Source organism: Lutra lutra, chromosome 10, assembly GCF_902655055.1.
Source record: "Lutra lutra chromosome 10, mLutLut1.2, whole genome shotgun sequence".
Taxonomy (NCBI): Eukaryota; Metazoa; Chordata; class Mammalia; order Carnivora; family Mustelidae; genus Lutra; species Lutra lutra.
The window spans coordinates 72852071-72877477 of NC_062287.1; the positions used below are offsets into that span (position 1 = coordinate 72852071).

Consider the following 25407-nt stretch of genomic DNA (forward strand, 5'->3'; position numbering starts at 1 on the left):
AAAAATTACAGATACTATGCTAAGAGTAACAGGAGATTCCACCATTCCACAACAGGATCGTTCTACCCAAGACGTAATAATCCGAGAATTCCTCAGAGAAACTCGTCAGAGAAATGGAGACTCACTCATAAATGCATCATGCATTCGGCGCGCTTTGTACCCTGGCAGTCGGTCACGCTGAAGAGGACGGAGTAGGAAGATTATATTCATTTTATGTGAAAATGTCTTTGGGTTTTAGTTGAGTCAAAAGTGTGACATGGCCGCTTCAGAAACACATCAGATGGTATTTTAGGTTGTAATATGGCTTTGTACCCACCGCTGCACACGGTCCCTACGCACAAGAAGCTTTCTAGCGGAACCAATAACTTTCTGGCAGCGATGTCTTTAATACTATATTCAAATTTCTCCAGGAGAGAAGCATCGGCAACCAATTTTTCCAAAGCAAGGTTGACAGACCAGCAGCCCCGCTCAGCCCCGCTTCATCTTTAGGCCGGTAGCCCCCAATTCTCAGTGAATCAGACCCTCTCTCACGGCCAGCCGCCGTGACACTCACCGAGCAACTAAAAGCGGTACAGACACTCCACAAGCAACTAAGAGCGACACCTGTGAGTCTTTCTCCCCTTCAGCACTTCCCGGCCCCGGTTTACGTCATCCACAAGCGCCGAGACCGCGGGGACAACGCTATTAACGGTACTTCCTTGTCACGTGACGGGTTACGCCCCTGCTTGCGCGTGGTCCCTCCCCCTCCGGCCGCGGTCGCAATTACGCTCTCTGCGGCCTGCAGTTCACGGATTGCTGCCGGCCGAAGACGCAGCGCCAACGGGGACCGGAGGACGTTTAGGCTAAAGGGGTGAGCCAGCCAGGATCCCGGGACTTTTCACAGCTTGAGACCCGCGAAAGGAAATGAAACAGGCGGGAACCGGCGGGGGAGGGAGGGAACTAGCGGAAGGTGTCATGGCGGCCGCGCTCTGGGTCACGTGCCCGGCAGGCCCGCCTTGGTACTTCCGGTCACGTGCCCTCAGAGTCCTCGCAGCCAGCGATGGAGGCGAGACCCCCCAGTAACAGAGGCGGTGGCGACGGCGGTGGCTACTGGGTTTCAGCGTCTTCCCGGCAGCGTCTCTAAGAAGCGCAGCGGAACTCGACCCGACTCAGCCCAGTTACTTTATTCCCTGCCCAAGGCCGTAGCTTCCACCTGGTAAGTTTAGACCGAAGAATGGGGGTGGGTGGGTGGGTGAGGAGCTGACAGGCCCGGGGGCCGCAGGACGGCGTGGATTCTGCTCCTTTTCCCTGTGTCCCTATTGCCGTCCCCACGACTCCTAAGCCTGGCATCTCGCTAGCCCTCTATTGTCCTGAAGCGGGGGATAGGCGACCCCTAATCTGCTGGCTTGTAGGAAGTCTGCCCCATTACTAAGAGTAAGGGACTCGAAGATTTACTGAAAGCCAGGATCAGACTTGGCTCCGGAGAATGAAGGACGTGGAGGCCTCTTCCTGACAGAGGATCCCTTTCCGTTAGGAAATGTGCTGTTAAGTCTTTCAGTTTCTGTTGCTTTGACCGTAGTGTCCGCACACCTTTTGCTTCACCTGTCAGTCCTACCGCTTCTTAAAACCTTCTTAACACGTGTGCCAATCCACTCGACGAGTTTTGGTCTGTTCCCAATCTGATTGTCTTGTAATGATGAAAAATAGAGCACCAACCCATAGAAATGTATAATTATTTTTATAAATTCCCCAATGTTCTCAGAGACAAAATTAACTAAGGGAGTATATTCAGTTGACTCTTAAACGCTCATTTTGGCAGTAAGTGGGGGGGCGGGGGAGAGAAAAAAACTTACCCTTTTTGCCTATTAGAAGACCGAATTTTAAAAAAACATACAAAAAAACTCAGTGGTTTGAACTACACCTTGAAGTAAGTATTAATTCCATGAAGGAGTGGAAGTTTCTCTCCATGAATTCTTACTGCGAACTCCAGTATACAAAACAGCATTCCATGGTGGAATTGGATTTGGGATGGCTAAGCCCCACCCAGTCGGCTTCCCCTCTTGGAAGAGTTTGAAAACCACTTAACTGAGCTTTGGTAAATAAGCCAAAATTGCCAACCCTAAAATGGATTTTAAAGTCAAAACTACAGCAAATGAGATGGAGAAGTCACACCAGAAGGGAAGATAATCTCCAGTATCAGGGCTATGGCTTATAGAAGGACTGGGCTCTGGAGAGAACTTTGTACCTTTTAACAGACCTAAATCCCTCATTTGGGAAGGAGGGAGAGAGAATTTGAGGCCATTAAACCTGGTTTTTTTGCCCTTACTCAGCAGACATTTAGCAGTGCAGCAGATTAAAAGTGTGAGTTTCTCTTAGGTGATATTATATACATAGAGTCGTGCAAATGTAAATTAGCCATGGAAATGCAGGGAGAGCTTTTTAAAAATACTAGGAATATTGGTGCAGAGAGGAATCTGTTTAATAAACCAAATGATTGGCTTTCTGCATGGAGGCATTTATCTTCTGCCTGCTGGTTTATCTTTCCGCCTTTTAGCCTTGCTTTTCTGTGCTGCTGGGGTTTTTCCCCCCTAATACCAGACTGAGCTTTCCTAGCATTTTGACCACTATTTGTACCTTCTGGATATGGCTACTAGAGGTGTCTTATGCCCTTCCTCTTTTCTCTCTTAGCCTGTCTTCAGTGTGGCAGTATCAGGCATCCAACTAATAAGTAATATCTCTCCCTTCCCCACTTTGATTACCAGCTGATTGCTCTCTCAATTTTGATGTAGTACTCTTGTCAGCATGCAGTATTTATTAGTGAATATGAGCATACATTTCATTCTGTCTTGGTCTCTGTCGCATTTTCCTCCTCCTGCCTCTCCCTGCACTGCTGTAAAATGAAAAAGTGCTTGGTCTCAAAATTGCTACATCAGTTATTCCCCTTAATAGCTTCATTGTGTGTGTAACTTTCATTAAAATGGTCAATTTTGTTCGCTTTTTACATACTTCCGAGGTCTTGTTCCCTGTAATGCTGAATTGTTAAAATTTTTTTGGATTGCCTCATAGCAAGCAGCATTCCAGATCTCCATTTTGTATGCTGGCAGATACAGCAGCTCTCTCTAATAATAATTCTCCTTTAGAAGCTGATACAGAGTTTATATTTCACCTGTTGTCCTTGTTTCTGCCCCATTTATCTCTGCACATTAGAAAGAGATGTAATCTAAAGGTTTCTGTTGATCAGTTTCAAATTTTTCCTATCCCTGTTTCCTTATAAGCCAGTTATTGGGATCTCTGAGGAATGATACTGTAATCTCTGAGTAAAGAGCTATAATGCTTCCTGGAGGTTAGCCAAGGACATATGTGTAAAGGTGTCTTATGTATCTTACTAAGCTGGTGTTCTTTTTTTTTTTTAAGATTTTATTTATTTATTTGACAGAGATCTCAAGTAGGCAGAGAGAGAGGAGGAAGCAGGCTCCCCGGTGAGCAGAGAGCCCGATGTGGGGCTCCATCCCAGGACCCCGGGATCATGACCTGAGCTGAAGGCAGAGGCTTTAACCCACTTTAAGCCACCCAGGCACCCCCAAGGTAGTGTTCTTTTAACAAGAAGGACTTTAAGTTGACATCAGAGATATTTATTGGACTCTTCATGTAGGCCGAATAGGTGGCTGGGTGCTGTACTGCAGTGATTACATGCATCCTCTTCCCTTTATGAAGCTTGTAGTCTGTCAGGGGAGACAAGCATTAAAAGAATTACTTTAGAAATTAATTATAGGGGCGCCTGGATGGCTCAGTGGGTTAAGCCTCTGCCTTCGGTTCAGGTCATGATCCCAGGGTCCTGGGATCGAGCCCCACATCGGGGTCTCTGCTCAGCAAGGAGCCTGCTTCCTCCTCTCTCTCTGCCTGCCTCTCTGCCTACTTGTGATCTCTGTCAAATAAATAAATAAAAATCTTTAAAAAAATTAATTATAGTTGGGATAAGTGCTATCAAGAGAACAGAAAGTCTTGTCTAGTAATTTTGAAACTTAGTACTCTAACTACCAAAAAAAATGATTAAAAGCCAGTTGATAAGAAAGGAGGAGAATGTGCAAAGGCTCAGCAAGGCATGTACATTTAACTTCAAGCAAATATTTAACTGCAAATGAATTAATCCCTTTACTGGAGGATCTTGCTATTTAAAGTAGTCTTGTGGCAGATAATTTCATAAAGTAAATAATCTTTTAAGCAGGGGCACCTGGGTGGCTCAGTTGATTGAATGTCCAAGTCTTGGTTTCAGCCCAGGTCATGATCTTCGTCTGGATCCTGGGATCGAGACCCGCTCTGTGCTCAGTGAAGTCTGCTGTCTCTGTCCTTCCCCCTCTACCACTCTGCCTCGCCCCCTAACTCCCCTCCACTGCACGATCTCACTCTAATAAATAAAGATAAAATCTTTAAAGTCAGCAAGAGAGAGGGAGAGAGCACAAGCTGGCAGAGTGGCAGGTAGAGGCAGAGAAAGAAGCAGGCTCCCCGCTGAGCAAGGAGCCAGATGTGGGACTTGATCCCAGGATCCTGGGATCATGACCTGAGCTGAAGGGAGAGGCTTAACCGATTGAGCCACCCAGGTGTCCCTAAAAAAATAATCTCTTAAGTAAAGCTAGATCTTCAAGCTGATTTGTTGAGATGGAGCTAACCAATATTTTTCATAAATAATACATTCTGTGGATCTTACAGAGGTTTATTGGGAAGAAGTTTTTGCTTCTCTCTAGAAGAGAAGGAGCCATCTTCAAGAAAAATCTGGAAATCACAGAAGACATTGTAGGATATCCCCACCAATTTTATTAAACTTTCTAAAACTGGTCTTGTGCAATTAACAGAGGTGCTACAAATGAACAAGGAAATTTGCCAAGCAAGTTAGCTGTGAGACAATTGGCTAGTCATCCCAATGTTCAGTTACTTATCTCTGATTTATTTTGAATGTTTTCCCAAATGTATTTTATTTTATTTTATTTTTTAAGATTTTATTTATTTATTTGATAGAGATCACAAGTAGGCAGAGAGGCAGCAGGGAGAGAGGGAGAAGCAGGCTCCCTGCTGAGCAGAGAGCCCAATGTGGGGCTCGATCCCAGGACCCCGAGATCATGACCTGAGCCGAAGGCAGAGGCTTTAACCCACTGAGCCACCCTGGCACCCCACCAAATGTATTTTAATATGAATGGTTTTACGTGCTAGGGACTGACTCTAATGGTTCTCTCCATCCCCTGATTTATTCTCCATTTTACAGTTTCTCTGTCTTCATTCATCTTTTCTTTCTTACCTTCTTGTCTCAGAAAAGTTTTTTCTGTTCTTTTCCAAAGCTAGCACTTTTTATTTGTGCCTATAAGCTCAGTTAATTGGAGACTTGCTCTATCAGCTAGCTGTCCTTGCTCACTGCTTTTTTTCCATATATGGACATACTTAAAATTGTCTTACAATTGTCTGCTTTCCCCTGTCCATAAAGCTTCTCCTCCTATCTTTCAGATTTTGATTCATGTTTCTTAAAATGTGGTTTGTATAGTATACAGTGTAACTTCTGATAGTACAGACTTTTTAAACTTATTATTAATTGTATTGTAATGAATATAAAAATTAATATTAAAGTATTAAATAGTTCATGAATGTTATAAATTTTTCTTTATACATTAAGGTTTTTTTAAATGTTAACAATGCATATATTTTTTTAAATTTTATTTATTTATTTGACAGAGAGGGATCACAAGTAGGCAGAGAGGCGGGGGTGGGGGGGGAAGCAGGCTCCCTGCTGAGCAGAGAGCCCGATGTGGGGCTTGATCCCAGGACCCTCGGATCATGACCTGAGCCGAAGGCAGAGGCATAATCCACTGAGCCACCCAGGCGCCCCTATACATTAAATTTTTAAAGTAAATAAGAAACAATTGATATGTATTACAGAAATATTCAAAATAACAATTGTTTTCTTACACTAACGCTACTAACACTTTTCCATGTTACCTTATAAACCTCTGGTTTGATAGGGAATAAACTCTTGGAAAGACTTTCTTAAAAACTATTTTTCTCGGGGCGCCTGGGTGGCTCAGTGGGTTAAGCCGATGCCTTCGGCTCAGGTCATGATCTCGGAGTCCTGGGATCAAGCCCCGCATCTGGCTCTCTGCTCAGCAGGGAGCCTGCTTCCCCCTCTCTCTCTGCCTGCCTCTCTGCCTACTTGTGATCTCTGTCAGTAAATAAATAAAATCTTTGAAAAAGAAAAAAAAATGTATTATTATAGATAATCCAGAAAACAAAAAGAACATTCAAGTCGTCTGTAATTCCATCACCAGTAGGTAACCACTATGAAGTTGGGTATATATCCCTCCAGTTACATATATTTGCAAAATAGCATGGTGGAACTCCAAGGTCAGGCTGACCCAGATTCAAACCTGCTACTTCCTTGATGCATTGGGAAAGCATCTTGATTTTTTTTAGACCCAGTTTCCTTTATCTGCAGAATAGAACTAATAATAGAACCTACCTCGGGATTGTTAACTGGGGACTGAATGAGATAATACCTATAAAGAACTTAGCCCAGTGCCTGGCACATGTTAGTAAGCATTGAGTACTTTTTTTTCTTTCAATGTAAGCTCTGCACCCAGCGTGGGACTTGAACTCATGATTTATTTAAGACCCAACTCATGATTAACATAGGTATAAGAAAGAACAAACTACTGATAGGTGAAGTAATGTGGTGCATTTCAAAAAACAGGTTAGGTGAAAGGTCAGAGACAGTACATGGTGCATGGTTCCATTTGTACGAAAACTTAGAAGAGACAGAAACTAACCTGTGGTGATAGAAATCAGAAAATAGTTGTTGGAGGGTGAGAGAAAGAGAATTGAATGGAAAGGAACATGAGAGAATTTTGGGGGGTGGCAGAAATATTCCCTGTTTTGTTTTGAGTAAAGGTACATGCATGTATACAATTGTTGAAATACATCAAATAGACCACCTAAAATGTACACATTTTGGTGATTTGATAATTATACCTGAAAATTTTTTAATAAATTTTTTATTTTTTTATTAACATGCAATGTATTATTTGCCCCAGGGGTACAGGTCTATGAATCACCAGGTTTATACACTTCATAGCACTCACCATAGCACATACCCTCCCCAGTGTCCATAACCCAGTCACCCTCTCCCTACCCACCTCCCCCCGGCAATCCTCAGTTTATTTTGTGAGATTATGAGTCTCTTATGGTTTGTCTCCCTCCCGATCCCATCTTGTTTCATTTATTCCTTTCCTACCTCCCAAACCCCTGATGTTGCCTCTCAACTTCCTCATATCAATGAGATCATATGATAATTTTCTTTCTCTGATTGACTTATTTCGCTCAGCATAATACCCTCTAGTTCCATCCACGTTGTTCCAAATGGCAAGATTTCATTTCTTTTGGTGGCTGCATAGTATTCCTGTGTGTGTGTGTGTGTGTGTGTGTGTACACACCACATCTTCTTTATCGCTTCATCTGTTGATGGACATCTAGGTTCTTTCATAGTTTGACTATTGTGGACATTGCTGCTATAAACATTTGGGTGCACGTGCCCCTTTGGATCACTACATTTGTATCTTTATACCTGAATTTTTTTAATCGCACTAAAAAAAAATCTATGACAAACCTTTGGCAAAACCTCCTCTATGAGGAAATGGCCTCTGAGTCGTAATTCAGAACATTTTTTTTTTATCTCCTTTTAGGAACTTCACACATTCTAATTTGTATACACTGATACATATCTTACTCACTGACTGGAAGCTCTTTGGAAGCAAAAATCATGGGGCACCTGGGTGGTGTAGTGGGTTAAGCCTCTGCCTTCAGCTCAGGTCATGATCTCAGGGTCCTGGGATCGAGCCCCGAATTGGGCTCTCTGCTTGAGAGTGTGCTTCCTTCTCTCTCTCTGCCTGCCTCTCTGCCTACTTGTGATCTCTGTCAAGTAAATAAATAAAATCTTAAAAAAAAAAAAAAGGCAGAAATCATTATTGTCACACATTCATCTTTGGATAACCCTAAACTTGTTGGGTCAGAACAAATTTATTGAATGATAAGTATTCACATTGACCCTTTTTTTTTTTTTTTTTAAGATTTTATTTATTTATTTGTCAGAGAGAGAGGGAGAGAGAGCGAGCACAGGCAGAATGGCAGGCAGAGGCAGAGGGAGAAGCAGGCTCCCTGCCAAGCAAGGAGCCCGATGTGGGACTCGATCCCAGGACGCTGGGATCATGACCTGAGCCAAAGGCAGCTGCTTAACCAACTGAGCCACCCAGGCGTCCCAACACATTGACCCTTTTTTCTTCCTATTCCTCAGGTAGAGTAGCCTGGTAATATTTGGCTACTCAAAATTCAGAAAATTAACTTCAGAGAAATTAAGATTTCACTTTTCACTTGTATTTTTTATTTCTAAATTACTGCTTGAGTGAATTTTTTGATTGTAGCTACAGTTGTGGGCATAACTTGTCAGATTACTATATTATACATATATATGTGAAACTAATGTAATACCATGTGTCAACTACAATTAAAGTGTTTTTAATCCAGTCATATTTTTCATTGATCCTAAGAGGTAATGGAAGAATCGGTGATTTCCATTTTTTTTTTCCTTTTTTTTTTTTAAAGCCTGCTACTCTTCCTGATGCTTACTTTCCGACTATGTCCAAATAGAAGTGTTCCTCAATTATTTGAATAACTAATGGCAGATTCAGTATTTCATTGTTCCTAATTGTTTTAACTTCCAGGAAAAGGGTTTCTTTAAAGTTTCGCTTGTTTGCTCATGGCAAATTTAATTTTTAGACCTAGATACATTAATTTCTCTGAAATTGTATTTTAAGCTATCCCTGAAGAAGTAACTTTAAATCATTTCTTTGGAAATTAAAACTTAAAGTCATAACTTCACCAGAAATGACATATATGGGGCATTTGTGCTATCACTTTCCCCATCTCGGCCCATGAGAGACATTGCCATAGATCATGGCTTCTTTCCTGTTAAGCCCATACAGCCTCACATTCCTTTCCAGCCTAGCCTAGCTACAGCCAAGCCGCTAGGATTTGGGTTGAATCTTTAAGATTCCCGGGACTGGGAAGGAAGGGGTAGAGGTAGGGAGACTAAAAGCTGTTTCCTAGGTAATGAATTAGCTATATACACGTGAATTTTCAGCCCAAGCCTGGAGAACAGTTGAAGACATTTGCTTGTTAAAAGATCGGTGAAATAGCATCTGAAATGTTAAGGGTTAAAAGTTTTGTTTTAAAGCACACAGGAAGAAACTTAGACCAGGAATCAGGAAATGTGGGTGTGCTATCAGCTCTGAGAGTGGTTCTGGGAAGATCACACAGACCCTGTGGCACTTACTTGTTTCAGCTGAAACAAAATTGAACTAAAGTTCAGTAGGGTTCTAATTCTAGATATAGATTAGATAAAAGACCAGCATATCTGTAGTCAAATCATACATTTAAAACTTAGGAATATTATGGGGGAACTAAAAGTAAAATATAAAATAGTCTGAATAGGGCGCCTGGGTGGCTCAGTGGGTTAAAGCCTCTGCCTTCGGCTCGGGTCATGGTCTCAGGGTCCTGGGATCGAGTCCCGCATCGGGCTCTCTGCTCCGCGGGGAGCCTGCTTCCTCCTCTCTCTCTGCCTGCCTCTCTGCCTCCTTGTGATTTCTGTCTGTCAAATAAATAAATAGATCTTAAAAAAAATTAAAAAAAAAAATAAATAAAATAGTCTGAATAGAATATGTAGAAATGGTTTAAGAACTTCCGAGTGTCATAAACTGTGTTGTGTAAATTCACACCTATGATATCAGTGGTTAAATTTGATTTTAATAAATAATGCCATACAACTTTATCTTCAACTTTCAATCAGGGACTTTTTTCCTTCTCATTATTAGTTTAGGTTTAGATTTGGAAAGGACTCCAGAAGTCAACAGATCTAATCTTAATTGAGATGTGAAGTCTTTTGTCTCGGTTAGCACTTTCTAGGCATCATGGCAACTTCATCTGAAGAAGTTTTGCTGATTGTGAAGAAGGTGCGTCAGAAGAAGCAGGATGGAGCTTTATACCTCATGGCAGAAAGAATCGCTTGGGCACCTGAAGGCAAAGATAGATTTACAATCAGCCATATGTATGCAGATATTAAATGTAAGTCAGCTATACTAAGGTCTGATGGAAGATTTGTTAGTCTTTTATAAAAAGATTGCTCATACCGTCTTTGTGGGGTTTTTCATTATAGTTTCAAAAAAAAACATATTGAAGTATATATAAAGTGGGTTCCCTGAATATATGTTATTCTGTAACCTGTGATTAATAATGGAGTTTGTATAGTTTTATGTATGTAAATCTACGTCATGTAAAGATCTCCACGTGAACCTTCTTTTAGGAGTTGCATAATAGCCCACTAAACGGACATAGTCATATATTTAATTAATTTTCTGTTGAAGGACAGCTAGGAAGTTTCCACGATTCTTTTAATGCAAACAGTACTGCAGCATAGTTCTGTGGGCTAATATCTTTGTGAAGTTGTATGTGTGAGGTACATCCTGAGGTAGATTTACTGGTTCAGATGGTTCATGCATTTAAATGCGTTAAAATGATGGATTATGGCAGATTGCCCTTTAATAAAATTGTATCATTTAAGCAAGTTGTCTAATCTTTGGTTATGTGGCCACCATCTGTTGAAAAGATAGACTCACTTTTTTTTTTTTTTAGACTCACTTTTTTATTGGACATAGGAGATATACAGAGAGTATCCTTAGCAAATTGTGGTATCTGAACTATAACCATTAATGCAAATTCATTTTTTTTCCTGGATATAAAATTCTTCCCCTAGATAAAATCCTGTGTAGATTTCAAGGAACATGACACCTCAAAAAATAGTCAACCTTACACATTCAAGGGCTCAATTTATAAATGTTCTTTGTGTGTGAACAGTGGCCCTAAGAACTTACCTCCACTTGCTGCTGGAAATGACCAAGATTTTCTCTGTCTCCACTGAAACAACTTAGATTTTTAACTTTCAAAAGGAAATACTATTTAAAATTCATCATAGTTAGGTATTGCCTAAGCTAGCTGGTGTTTTGTCCACTATTCTGATAATACTACCTCCTTTCAAAATTCTGTGGAAAAGTGCCTCACCAAGTTCCTCCTAGTATTCTTACAAACTAAAATTTGTACCAGAAGAAACTCATAAATTAGGAACTGCCTCTATTAGCATTTCTCTTAAACAGGAAGCTGATCCTGTAGCTCTGCAAAACACACACTCATTGTGGTACCCACAACATACAATAAAGAATATATGCTTTTCCTATTTCTCAACAATTTTTCTGTTATTGAGAATGAGAGCACAAACCCAAATCTACATCTGCCCCAGATCAGTTTTTGTTTTAAGTTGAATATTTGAAATAATACCCATTTCTGAAAGAATCCACTGAAAGTTACCAGTAGTAAATTACTAAGGTGAAAATCAGCAGTTAAGTAACCTAATTAAAAAACTTAAGGGGGCACCTGGGTGGCTCAGTCAGATAAGTTGCCTTCAGCTCAGATCATGATTCTGGGTTCTGGGATCAAGCCCCACACTGGGGTCCCTGCTCAGCAGGGAGCCTGCTTCTCCCTCTCCCTCTGCCTGCTGCTCCCTCTACATGTGTTCTCTCTTTCTCTCTTTCAAATAAATAAAATCTTAAACAAATAAAAGCCAATTCAGAAGTACACCTTTCAGAGGCGAAGTGTAAGATGGTGAAAGGATAAAGCAATGACTGAGAAAAGATGCTTAGAAAGGGGTGGTAGTTTTGGAGAAACAGAATAGAACACTGGAGTAGGCTGGCTGACAGTATAAATTGCCCTGTATTGCTGGTTTTGGTTTTAAGATATTTTATCCAAACTGTTGGGTCTGGAAGCTGCATCTTTATTGAAAAAGTTTGTTTAGGAGATAGGTGGTTTGGCTTGTGAGCTCTAGGGAGCTTGTTTCACACTTCCAAGAGTCTCCAATTTCATGGGACCAAGCCCCTCCATCTCTCTCTCTTCCTCTGACAGAGACAAGCTCTATTATTGCCATGAGGCCCACTAGTTCAGAAGTACAATTTCTCCATTATGTTGGTGTATTTTGACATTCCCAGCCTCAGCTTATTATGAAAAGTTTCAAAGTTAAGGAAAAATTTTGAGAATGGCACAGTGCATACCTATACGATATGTCCCACTTAAGATTCTGTGTGCATACACTTTGCTCGGTAATATTTTCACACCAAGAAATTTTTAATTGTAGAATATCCAGAACACTGTTACATTTCCCTAGTTGTCCCAATGTTTTCTGTAGCATTGATTTTTTTTTTTTTTAACCAGTCTAACTTCACAGATGGAGTTGTAGTCTCTTCAGTCTTTATAGGCTTGTCACATATATTCTGATTGTTTGCTTGTCTCAAGGTTTTCTTTATTTGTGTAGGCCTGTATTTCTCAGAAACTGAAAATTACGTCTACAGGCTTGATTGTACTCAGATTAAACCCTCACAGCAAGAACAACACATGGGTGGTGGTGTTTACTTACTATTCTATCCCCTCAGAAAGCCAATAGTGTGAGGTTGTGACACCCACTTTGGACGAGACTAAGTTTCATCACTTGGTTGAAGTGGTGACACCACATCTCTCAAATGTAAAATTATGTATTCTTGGCAGTGAGGGAGAAGGGTGTGTTTTGGAGTTTTTTAAATTATGACAGATCATTTTTATTAATGATGATGTTTTTTGGTGTCAGATGTTCAGAGTGGGTTCAGGACTCCTAGTTGGCTATTTAGAGATCTGCCCCGGTTGAATGGAAACAAAAGCCCTATAGTATCTTGAGGTGGAGGCAGTGGGTGAGAAGTGCCACACAAAGAGGATACTGAAGAAGGAAGCAGAGTGTTAGCAGTGCAGTTGTTAAACTGTGCTCTGATTATATGGGATTATTTGAGAAGAGGGTATTTCTGCAAAAGCATTAAGATTGGAACAGGGCAGCTAAAGCCCAAAGGAATTCTGAATCTTCTTGGGAGGAGAAGTAGCCTATTGTAGGACAGTTTCCAGTGTGGATGTCCTCATCTAATTTGTCTCATGCTTCTTTTTAGGCCAGAAAATCAGTCCAGAAGGAAAAGCTAAAATTCAGCTTCAGCTGGTGTTGCATGCAGGGGACACAACTAACTTCCATTTTTCCAATGAAAGCACAGCCGTCAAAGAGCGAGATGCAGTAAAAGACCTTCTTCAGCAGCTGCTGCCCAAATTCAAGAGGAAAGCAAATAAAGAGCTGGAAGAGAAGAACAGGTGAAGGGGGAAAAGAATAAAGACATGTAACAGCTTGTTATTTCTTATCCCTTGTGCTGCATTAAGTAATTTAACTGCCTCAAGGCTAACATCTGACAGGGAACACAACTGAGACTCAAAGGTGATAAGGTCCTTTTATTCCTTCTCCCAGTTCTCTGTCACAAAGATGACATGAAACCATTAGAAGTGTGTTTGTGAATGAGAAACCTGAGAGAAATCACATTGTAAAAAAAGTTGAAAATGCATATAAAATAATGAGTTTCTGATAAGACCAATGATTCCATCGCCAGTATCTTGCAGGCCATCCATGCTTAAGTCTCCCAAGTGCTTATCCGTGAGAAATTGGTAGCCGGAAAATCTCAACCATACCTCCTCTCTCCCCTTTCACCTTCATTTGTGAAAGAGAATACAGTACAGACAAATACATGGTGATCTTGCTGTCACTAGATAGATGAATAACACCAAATCTGTACCCTCAAAGAGTTTAGTCTTTGCTTCTTCAGACTTCCATTTATCTTCATTTGTTCCTCCAAAAATGTTTTTTCTTTTAATTACTAACAAATGAACTAAATGACCTCTGCTGCTCTAGCCTCATAAAAGGTTGAGTGTCTCAGGGTTTCATGTTCTTAAGGTCTTTTTAAAGTGTTACATAAATAGCGTTTTATTCTAGAAGTTCAATATATTCAATATATTCTATCACCAGAATGCTGCAAGAAGATCCTGTTTTGTTTCAGCTTTATAAAGACCTTGTTGTGAGTCAAGTGATCAGTGCTGAGGAATTCTGGGCCAATCGTTTAAATGTGAATGCAACAGAGAGTTCTACATCCAATCATAAGCAAGATGTTGGCATTTCTGCAGCATTTCTGGTATGTTACCCTTCCAAATTTCTGAAGGGAAAAGAAAAAAAAGTCCTGGTATATGTGTTAACAGTGCCATTTCTTTTGTAAAACTTAGCATTTCCTTAAAGTAAATCAGTGGCTACTTTGCTATCTATGGTATTCTTCTAAAGTATTTTAAAAATATATGCAATATTGGGACCCTTGGGTGGCTTAGTCAGTTAAGTGGCTACCTTCAGCTCAGGTCATAATCTCAGGATCCTGGGATGGAGTCTCACCTTGGGCTCACTGCTTGGCAGGAAGTCTGCTTCTCCCTCTCCCTCTGCTGTTCCCCTCCTTGTGCTCTCTCATTCTCTCTCTCTCAAATAAATAAATAAAAATTAAAAAATATATATAAATGCAGTATTTTTTAAATAGATACTTTTTGCTAGCTGTACTTTTTTGGTTTGGGGACTTCTCCCTAACATGCTGGAAATGAAATGGACTTTAATTAAATAGAATCTTTTAGCAACTGGACTAATACTTGTTTCCCCTAATTCTTTTAAATTTATTTTTTATTTTTTTTTTTTAAAGATTTTATTTATTTATTTGACAGAGAGAAATCACAAGTAGGCAGAGAGGCAGGCAGAGAGAGAGGAGGAAGCAGGCTCCCTGCTGAGCAGAAAGCCCGATGTGGGGCTTGAACCCAGGACCTGGGATCATGACCTGAGCCGAAGGCAGCGGCTTAACCCACTGAGCCACCCAGGCGCCCCTACTTCTTTTAAATTTAGAACTTTCTGATAAGTGTCTTTACGATTGCTGTATTTGTAATGCAGAGTTAAATGTATTACAGAAGAAATAAGATTTATAAAATGTATTTTAGTGAAAAATTGGGAATACCTTACCTGTAGAATTAGAAAGTGACATTCATTTAGTTTATACCCTGGTGGAACCAAAGCGGTATTTATGCATTTAACAAAAACTTGAGTACCAGTTATATATTTAGATTCTTCCTGGTTGCTTAGTAGTGAATTGAATTAATAAGACTTTTCCTAAAGAAACCAGTCAGAGGGGCGCCTGGGTGGCTCAGTGGGTTGAGCCGCTGCCTTCGGCTCGGGTCATGATCCCAGGTCCTGGGTTCGAGCCCCACATCGGGCTTTCTGCTCAGCGGGGAGCCTGCTTCCTCCTCTCTCTCTGCCTGCCTCTCTGCTTACTTGTGATTTCTCTCTGTCAAATAAATAAATAAAATAAAATCTTTAAAAAAAAAAAAAAAAAAAAAAAGAAACCAGTCAGATAATATTGATTTAGTAACCAAGGTTTATAGTTGTTTTGGTAACTCTACAAGTATTATGGTAAAGCTCCACTAGCTGTCTGCCTTTGGCCACACTTAAAAATACCTGTTTGACTATGTTGAATTTTCAAGGAAGCAGATTTTACACAGAAGTAATATTGTGTGAAACCAAGCCAGGTTTCTTTGAGTCCTCTCCCAATGCCAACAGTTAAGAGTGAGGAACTTAATTTCTGTCTCTAGTTTATTCAGAAAGTCTGTTTTGCCACCTTTGTCCAGTGTCTATTATGAGCTTACACATCTTCCCTCAATATTCTAATGAACATATATGTGTGGTCTTTATTTTAGGCTGATGTCCGGCCCCAAACGGATGGATGCAATGGTCTGAGATACAATTTAACTTCTGATATCATTGAGTCCATATTTAGGACCTATCCAGCAGGTAAAAAGAATCCATTTTTCCATATAGTTGAAATATTTCAGGCACCTGGGTGGCTCAGTGGGTTAAGCCTCTACCTTTGGCTTAAGTCATGATCTCAGGGTCCTGGGATTGAGTTCCGCATCGGGCTCTTTCCTTGGCAGGGAGCCTGCTTCCACCCCTCTCTCTCTCTCTGCCTGCCTCTCCACCTACTTGTGATCTCTCTCTGTCAAATAAATGAATAAAATCTTTAAAAAGAAAGAAAAATATTTCTTTGGATGAATTCAGTAATACATCAGTGAAAAACAAAAAGCTTTACCTTTTATTCCTGATGAAGTGCAATAAAATACGTGAAAACATATGGTAGTTACTAATGGGTCAGTATATGATGTGCTGTCATCAGTTACATTAGTATGATGACTTTCCCATTCTTCCATCAGCGGCTCTTAAACTTTATTTACCCTTTAGTATACCTGCACAAAATGATCTGCTCCAGAGGCATCAATAAATGAGTTTCTCCTGCTGTAATTCAGATCATCCTTTAGGCTGCCTCCAGAGTGACCTTTCTAACACACTTATCCTAACCCTTGCAGAAACCATCCTAAAAATATAAATGACTTGATCCCAGCCTTACTCATTTATGCTGTGCAGCCAAGGTTGAGAGTCACCACTTCAATTATTCTGCTGACTAAACAGTTCTCTCTCCACACTTCCTCACTCCTGCTCTCTGTTACTTCTTTGGAAATATATATCGAGAACCCTTAGGACTTAAGTATTTGCCCCACTGCCACCTCTATAAAATCCTGACTTCTTTGGGTAGGTACAAGCCTCCCCTTTGCTTCTGTAGGAACTTGTGTCTGCCTCAAAAAGTTACTAAATTGTAATTATTTTCATATTTTTCTGATAGTAATAATTATATAGCGTTTATTACATATCAGACACCATTTTAAGGTCTTTATCTATATTAACTCATTTAGTCATTACAAATCACCCTATGAAGTGGGTGCTCTTATTACCTTCACATGACAGAAGAGGAAATCAAAATACAGAAAGATTACGTAATTTGCACAAGATCATACAGATGATAAGTGGCAGGCCTAGAATTTTAAATTCGGGCTCTCTGGCTCAAGAGACTCATGCTCTTAACTTCTTTGCTGATTAGACTGTGAGCTTCTGGAATGTGCTGAACTGATAGTCTGTTGGGTATTGATTCTTGGTACTTCTACTAAAACTTTGAAACTTTTAGTTCTCTTGGAGCAAGATAAGGTTTTGTTTGTAATTTGTTAAGATTCATAAAGGTAGTATATTACCTAATCTCTCAAGTTACATATTTTATTTACAGTAGGATTATTATATACAGTATATGAAGTTGAGCAGTTCAGTCTAGTTCTTGCTGTTGTTTTTATTTCAGTTAACTTGAGAGATTTTTTTTTTTTAAAGATTTTATTTATTTATTTGACAGAAAGAGATCACAAGTAGACGGAGAGGCAGGCAGAGAGAGAGAGAGAGGGAAGCAGGCTTCTCGCTGAGCAGAGAGCCCGATGTGGGACTCGATCCCAGGACCCTGAGATCATGACCTGAGCCGAAGGCAGCGGCTTAACCCACTGAGCCACCCAGGCGCCCCTAACTTGAGAGATTTTAAGAAATGGAAATTCTGTATGTAACTATTACGGTTTTTTTCTACAGTAAAAATGAAATATGCCGAAAATGTTCCCCACAACATGACAGAAAAGGAATTTTGGACACGTTTCTTTCAGTCCCACTATTTTCACAGGGACCGGCTGAATACAGGGTCAAAGGACCTCTTTGCAGAATGTGCCAAAATAGATGAAAAAGGTAACTGTTCATCCCTGACACACATTAAATTTAATTTGCTGCTCTCTCGTCATAATGTTGTTAGTGAATTTTTTATTCCTAAAAAAGGCCAGACTTGACCAACTTTTTATTTCATTCATTTTCTAGGGTTAAAAACAATGGTTTCATTAGGAGTAAAAAACCCATTACTTGATTTGACAGCTTTGGAAGATAAATCATTAGATGAGGTAAGTGGTATTAAAAGAATTTCTGAGAGGGGTGCCTGGCTAGCTCAGTTGGTAGAGCATGCGACTGTTGATCTAGAGTTTGTGAGTTTGAGCCCCATGCTGGGCATAGAGCCTATTAAAAACAGAAAACATATATATTTCTTAAGGTTTTATTTATTTGAGTGAAAGGCAGAGAGAGCATGAGTCGGGGGAGGGGCAGAAGGAGAGGGAGAAGGACAAGCAGCCTCCCTGTTAAAGCACAGAGCCTGATGCAGGGCTCGATCTGAGGACCCTGAGATCACGACCCGAACTAAAATCAGATGCTTAACTGACCAAGCCACCCAGGCATCCCACAAAAAAAAAACAAATTTTAATTAAAAAGAACTTATGAGAGAAAACAGTCTTTATTAGAAGTGCTTGTCAGTAGCACTGTTTACTATTAAAATTGCCTTGAAAAATTGAAATCCCTGTATGAATTGCTCAAACTTTTTTAAAGGAATTTTTCCCCCATTGGTACATCTCTAGGTAATGTGAAGGCTTAACATATTTATGAGTCCAGCTTTATTCTCTGGTGTTAATCTAAAGAAATGTGAATAAATATCAGTAGGCCAAGGAAAGATAACCGTTTTTCTGTAGCCCACTGAGCACACCTGTGACCCTTGGCTGCACACTAGTTTCATTAAGTTTCAACAGGTAGACCACCAAGTATGTACCACCTACCTCTGCATCTTGACCGTAGACTTACAAATGTATCCAGTCATGGGGAAAGATGGGATCCCTTTTGATTGAGGCAAGTTCCATCCCTGTGCCTACTTATAAACTAGGAGCCTGCCTTCCTCAGTTACTCTCTTAACACTCAGATTTTCATTTTCTTACCTTTCTTTTGGCTCCTCTTCTGCTGGCCATATACACATGCTTAAACCTTCCTGTCTTCTTTTTCTAAATTTTTTCCTTTATTTTATTGTATGGTACTCACAAGGTAAGGAAATCAGTGTTAAACTTTTGACCTACAGTCTCTAGCGGAAAATAATCCTTGGTGCCAAAATAAGTCGTTTCCTTAATGAGATTGAGTTTTCTTGGTAATTCTCCACCTTTAGGCACTTCCTTGGTGAATTTCAACATATTAAAACATGGCCCTCCTAAATCATCCTGAAAAAAAATGAAGCTTTGTGAAGCTTAGAGGTATAGCTTAATACAGGGAAAAGATTTTAGTGCCTTTTTTTTTAAATTTGTTTTAATATTTTGTTTATTTATTTGAAAAAGAGAGAACAGAGATTACAAGCAGGCAGAGAGAGAGGGAGAAGCAGACTCCCCACTGAGGGAGCCCGTTGCAGGACTTGATCCCAGCACCCTGGGATCATGACCTGAGCCCAAGGCAGACGCTTAACTGACTGAGCCAACCAGGCACACCATTAGTACTTTTTAAAAATAAAAATGAAAATGATGGTATATTGGGGTGCCTGGCTCAGTTGAAAGAGCAGGCGACTCTTGATCTCGGGATTTTGAGTTTGAGCCCCACTTTGGGTGTAGATTACTCAAATTTTTTAACTTTAAAAAAATTATATATTACACATATTTATGTGTGATTTTGTTCTTCGCTTTGCCTATTATCACTATTAGTTCTAGCTAAACCATAGTTGTTAAGTAGATAAACTATAAAACCAAACTACCTGGCTTAGATGCTCCCTTTTTTTTTTTTTTTTTAACATTTTTAAGCCCAGTTTTCTTATAAAATGAGGTCAGGCAGAGGGAGGAGAAGCAGATTCCCCACGGAATTCCCCACTGACCTTAGCAGGGGGTAGGAAAATTGAGGAGATGTTTGTTATGGGTACCAACTTACCATTAGCAGGTAGATAAGTTCTAGAGATAGAATGTACAGCATATAGTCAACAGTGCTGTTTTATAAACTTCAGAGTTGCCACATCTTAGTTGTCTGTCCACAAAACATGAAATGATAATTACATGACATGACAGATGTCAGCTTTAGGTTAGTCCTATTGCAATATATAAATAGCAAGTTAATACCTTTTTTCCTTTTTTTTTTTTTAAGATTTTATTTATTTATTTGACAGAGAGAGAGAGATATCACAAGTAGGCAGAGAGGCAGAGGGTAGGGGGAAACAGGCTCCCTGCTGAGCAAAGAGCCTGATGTGGGGCTCAATCCCAGGACCCTGAGATCGTGACCTGAGCCGAAGGCAGAGGCTTAACCCACTGAGCCACCCAGGCACCCCAAGTTAATACTTTTAACTTATAAAATGTTAATATGTCAATTATAAGTCAATTGAAAAAATCCAATACAAAGAAGGTGTTGACTTGATAGAATTGCCACAAGAGAAGAGTGTGGTACACAGTGAGTGCTCAGCAAATAATAGGTGTTACTGTCATTTATGTTTTTTAGTGCCCGGTATTCCGTTTTATGGAAATGTAAACATTTACATAACCAATCCCCATAATAGAAATGTTAGGTGATTCAGTTTTTCTTTTGGTGCCTCTTTTTCCTCTATCATGCTCTAGGTGTTGTAATTCTCCCTTGATAAGACTTTGGGTACATGTTCTGAATATGTTGTCTTCATTCCATTGCTTTAAATACTAATATGTAATGATGAATCCAGGTAACCCTGTCTCTCTGACCCCAGAATTCCAAAATTATACATCCCACCTGCTTACTTGCAGTCTTCACTTAAATACTTCACAGACACCTCAGCATAGATGTAAAATGGAGCCTTTTATTCCTCTCTTAAACCTATTTGTTCCTGGGTCTTCTCTGTGTCACACACACAAAAAAACATTACCATCAGAACTCTTTAGTGGTTCAGTCGTTTAAGTGTCTGCCTCCGGCTCAGGTCATGATCTCGGGGTCCTGGACTAAAGCCCCACGTTGGACTCCCTACTCCATGGGAATCTGCTTCTCCTCCCTCTGCCTGACCCCAGCCCCTGCCACTTATGCACATGCACCCATGCTCACATTTTGTCTCTCTCTAAAATAAATAAAATCTTTAAAAAAAAAAAATTACCATGGACTAAGTTGCTCAAGCGGAAACCTGGGAACCTCCTTGATTCCTCCTCTTCCTTCACCTCCAACATTCAGTTCGTTAGCAAGTCCTGTATAATACATCTCCAGTTTGTCTACATCTGTCCATCTCCACACTTACATCCTCTCACTGTTATTAGGCTACTGCCATTTTTGTCTTGATTGTTTTCATTAGCTTCCTAATTGAGATTCCTATTTCCACTTTTGTTCCCTGTAGTTACTTTCCCCTAACAGTGAAAGTTATAAATCAGATCATAATAGTTTTCTGCGTAAAACTCTTTGGTGGATTCTCATTGAACTTAAAACTTCTACAAGGCTCTTCTTGATTTGGCCTCTGCCTGCTTCTACCTCAGTATGGGCCACTTACACTCATTTATGCTCTAGATACCTTCTTTCAGGTCCGTTCCAAGTTTTCTCTACCTCATGGTCTCTGCACATGCTATTCCTCCTTCTTGCTCTTCTCCCTAACCAGCTTCTTTTTTTCTTTTTAATTTTATTTAATTAATTATTTATTTGTCAGAGAGCATGCGCGCGCACACAAGCTGGCAGAGTGGCAGGCAGAGGCAGAGAGAGAAGCATGCTCCCTGCGGAGCAAGGAGCCTGATGTGGGACTTGATTCCAGGACCCTGGGATCATGACCTGAGCCAAAGGCAGCGGCTTAACCAACTGAGCCACCCAGGCGTCCCTCCCTAACCAGCTTCTACCATCTTTAAGACAGCTGTTCAGACTGGTTCAGGAGAGACTTTCCCTAACCACTGTGTGAAGTAGCTCGTCCTCTCCGTCCAGCCGCTGTATAATGCCCCCCTTCTTTATTTTCTTGATGCCACTTGTCATTTTCAAAAGCGATTTTCTCTTAGTAGAGTATAAGTTTTGTGAGGGTACCTCTTATTTACTGGCCTGTCCCCTACACATGGCGTAGAAAAGGCATCAGTAATTATGTGATAAATGGATGAATGCTGTGAGTCTTTTCATAATCTTTCATTTAGCCATTGTAGCCTTATGTTTCACCAATCCCTGACCCACCCTTCATTCCAGATGTGACTGCAGTACAGAAAAAGCCGGTGACACAGTATGCATTATGTTGTTTTTACACCTATATTTAAGCAGTTTCCTCTCCCTGAAATGTTACTATCTTCGTGTCTGGCTTGTAAGAACTGGATCGAGTTAATGATGCTCCCTGAAGCTTTTTTGAACCTACCTCTGCTCTCCTCCAGTGGGATTAGCTACTTCCTCTCTTTTAGCACATAGAAGCCTTAACTGTGTACTGGTTTACAGCCCAGGACCCTACTAACTAGTATTCTGGCTCCTTTGGCACAAAATATTAACTTGCTGTCTGTAAGGCCTAGCACAAACTCAGTACATATTTGAAAATATTTGAGTTATTTAAAAATATATATATACATTTGAGTTATTTTACAGAGCTTGGAAAAATTGACTATCCTTGCTTAAATAATACTTAAAAAATTATACAGCTAGAATTTGAATCCCTATTTATATGATTCCAGGGTCCATGCCTTTTTTTTTTCACTGTATTCTATTTCTTCATTTAATATTTTGCTAACGTTAGGGGCACCTGGGTGGCTCAGTGGGTTAAAGCCTCTGCCTTCAGCTCAGGTCATGATCCCAGGGTCCTGGGATCGAGCCCCGCATCGGGCTCTTTGCTCTGCAGGGAGCCTGCTTCCCTTCCTCTCTCTCTGCCTGCCTCTCTGCCTACTTGTGATCTCTGTCTGTCAAATAAATAAAATCTCTAAAAAAAAATATATTTTGCTAACTTTATCCAAAACTCTTTTAAAAAAATTTACGGTTTGGGGCAGTCGGTAGAACATGCAACTCTTAATCTCAGGGTTGTTAAGTTTGAACCCCACATTGGGTGTAGAGATGACTTAACTCTTTTTTTTTTTTTAAATATGCAGTTTAAATTTGTTTTGTTTTGTTTTTAAGATTTTATGTATTTGAGAAAGGAAGAAAGCACAAGCAGGGGGCAGAGGCAGAGGGTTCAGAAGCAAATTCCTTGCTGAGCAGGGAGTCTGACGTGGGGTCAACTCCAAGACCCTGGGATCATGACCTGAGCCACCCAGGTGCCCCAAAATGCACTGTTTTAGATTAAGATTGTTTTTTTGATGCCAGAAGGAGAATGTTGTATTTTTTGTATACATAACTTTTAAAAATATTTATCTGTAAAAATTTAGTAATGCTCAGAATTAATACAGTCCCATCCTTCAGAAAATATTTTCAGCTAAGTGTGTCTCTCATAATGGAGAAGAAAACCAGAACTTTATTTTGATTTTTAATCTTCCAAATTGTTTCTTTTAGGGCTATGGCATTTCTTCCATGCCATCTACTTCTAATTCTAAGTCCATAAAGGAGAATAGTAATGCTGCCATCATCAAGAGGTTTAACCATCACAGTGCCATGGTCCTGGCAGCAGGTCTCAGGAAACAGTTAAGTATACATGCAAAAGTGCAATAACTGGGCTTTTCAAGGTAGCCAGATGGAATTTTCTCATTGTTCTGCTTGTGATTTTTAACATTTCCTCCTTTGTTTTAAGAGAAGCACAAAATGAACAAAATGGTGAGCCCAGCAGCATCGATGGAAATTCTGGAGATGCAGATTGCTTCCAGCCAGCAGTCAAAAGGGTACGGGTAAAAAGTTCAGGTTTAGAGCTCAGGTTTCTTCTGACAGCCTGTATAACTGCTAGAATTTTATGTTAATCCTCGATTACCTCAATGACTCCGTTCTTCTGACCAAGACATTAAGCATTTGGCATAAATTGTAGAACATTTTAAAGAGTACTTCCTTGGTTTTAACTTGCCAACCAGCTTTCCATGCACTCCTGTCTGTTAACTGTTCTTACTGGTTTTGTACTCTTTTTTTCCTTCACATGGACACGTACACACATATTGACATACAGTTTGTGTTCTGGGCAAGAGTATTCAACAAAGGCAATATAACAGAAAGAAAACCTAAAGGTTTGTGTATATGATTTTAAAAGATAGGATTGGGGCCTCATATCAAACCTAGCATTTCAGAGTTAGAAATGTGTTCTTACTAAATGTTGAAGAAATCATTTGGGGCTGTGTGGGAATATGGACAGAATTATCTACTTCCATATTTCCTTCCTTGCAATTTTGCCAAGCTACTCTACCTCTCTGTGTTTTCAAATTCCTCCCCAATTATAAAAATAAGTACAATAAAGGTTTCTTATAGGGCAATCAGGCAATATGTATTAAAATTTTTGTCTTGCCCTTATTCCATTTTTGGGACAGCATTTCATTTTGGAGAGTTATTTAAAGAGGAAAAGATGTGCATATATTTAGATACAAATACTTATTTCAATTACTATAATCGCAAACATTCCAGTACTAATATCATTGGTATGTCCATATAGTAGAGACTGATGCGGTCATGAATAACTTAAAAAGGATTAATGACATTCTGAATTTAAAAAAGAGTTCACATAAGTTTAATTCATAAAAAATTAAATTCCAAGAAATTAGGGGCACCTGGGTGGCTCAGTTGGTTGCACATCTGCCTTAGGCTCTGGTCCTGATCTCCCAGGGTCCCGGGATTGAGCCCTACATCGGGCTCTCCTCTCGGTGGGGGGCCTGCTTCTCCTTCTCCCTGCTTCTCCTTCTGCCTACTTCTCTGCCAACTTGTGCTCTCTCTTTCTGTCAAATAAAAATCTAAGAAAAAAAAATAAATTCAAGAAACCATGTTTGAGTTGCTACAAGTATTAAGGGGTGGGAAACAAAAATGAGTAAGAGTTCTTATCCTCAGAGAGTTTAGTGTCTATAGGGAAGAGGAAATCAAAAGTCTTTCAAAATAAAACTTGTAGTTTTTGTGTTATTTATACTAGGAATCAAAGAAAATAAAAATTCATAAATTAAATGAAAAGTTCACAGAACAGACTATGTGATACAATTTCACTTGTAAGAAAAACTTTATGAACTTTTTAAAAACACCTTCAAAAGAATACGTTAAATGGTTATCTTTCTGTAAAGGAATTACAGATGAGTCTTTGGTTCATGCTTCAGTAACTTAATGTTTCTACAGGCATATACACTTTTATTTATTTTTAAACCAGAATTTATGTATTTATTTGACAGAGAGAGACATAGAGAGGGAACACAAGCAGGAGTGAGAGAGGGAGAAGCAGGCTTCCCGCCAAGCAGGGAGCCTGAGGTGGAGCTCAATCCCAGGATCCTGGGATCATGACCTGAGCTGAAGGCAGACACCCAACAACTGAGCCACCCAGGCACCCCGCATATACACTTTTTTTTTTTTTAAGATTTTATTTATTTATTTGACAGATAGAGATCATGAGTAGGCAGAGAGACAGGCAGAGAGAGAGGAGGAAGCAGGCTCCCTGCTGAGCAGAAATCTGGATGTGGGGCTCAATTCCAGCATCCTGGGATCATGACCCAAGCCTAAGGCAGAGGCTTTAACCCACTGAGCCACCCAGGCGTCCCTCGCATATACACTTTTAAAACTAAGCCACAGGCACCTGGATGGCTCAGGCAGTTAAGCATCTTCCTTCAGCTCAGGTGTGATCCTGAGGTCCT

The 25407-nt window shown here is 40.1% G+C and overlaps 1 protein-coding gene across 4 annotated transcripts in view; it reads left to right on the forward strand.

Annotated features, from left to right (window-relative positions):
* The first annotated feature begins 730 nt into the window (after positions 1 to 730).
* GTF2H1 (general transcription factor IIH subunit 1) overlaps positions 731 to 25407 on the forward strand; it is a 39462-nt gene continuing 14785 nt past the window's right edge. The window contains exons 1-10 of one of the 4 annotated variants that reach the window (XM_047690401.1): positions 731 to 850; positions 989 to 1195; positions 9959 to 10131; positions 13080 to 13272; positions 13976 to 14138; positions 15724 to 15817; positions 17480 to 17629; positions 17756 to 17835; positions 23159 to 23286; positions 23394 to 23481. In XM_047690401.1, the coding sequence (XP_047546357.1) occupies positions 9978 to 10131; positions 13080 to 13272; positions 13976 to 14138; positions 15724 to 15817; positions 17480 to 17629; positions 17756 to 17835; positions 23159 to 23286; positions 23394 to 23481 (1050 nt within the window). In that variant the 5' untranslated portion in view covers positions 731 to 850; positions 989 to 1195; positions 9959 to 9977. Of the gene's footprint in view, positions 851 to 936; positions 1196 to 9945; positions 10132 to 13079; positions 13273 to 13975; positions 14139 to 15723; positions 15818 to 17479; positions 17630 to 17755; positions 17836 to 23158; positions 23287 to 23393; positions 23482 to 25407 lie in introns of those variants that run through there. The other 3 variants (XM_047690403.1, XM_047690402.1, XM_047690404.1) reach the window with 3 other exon arrangements.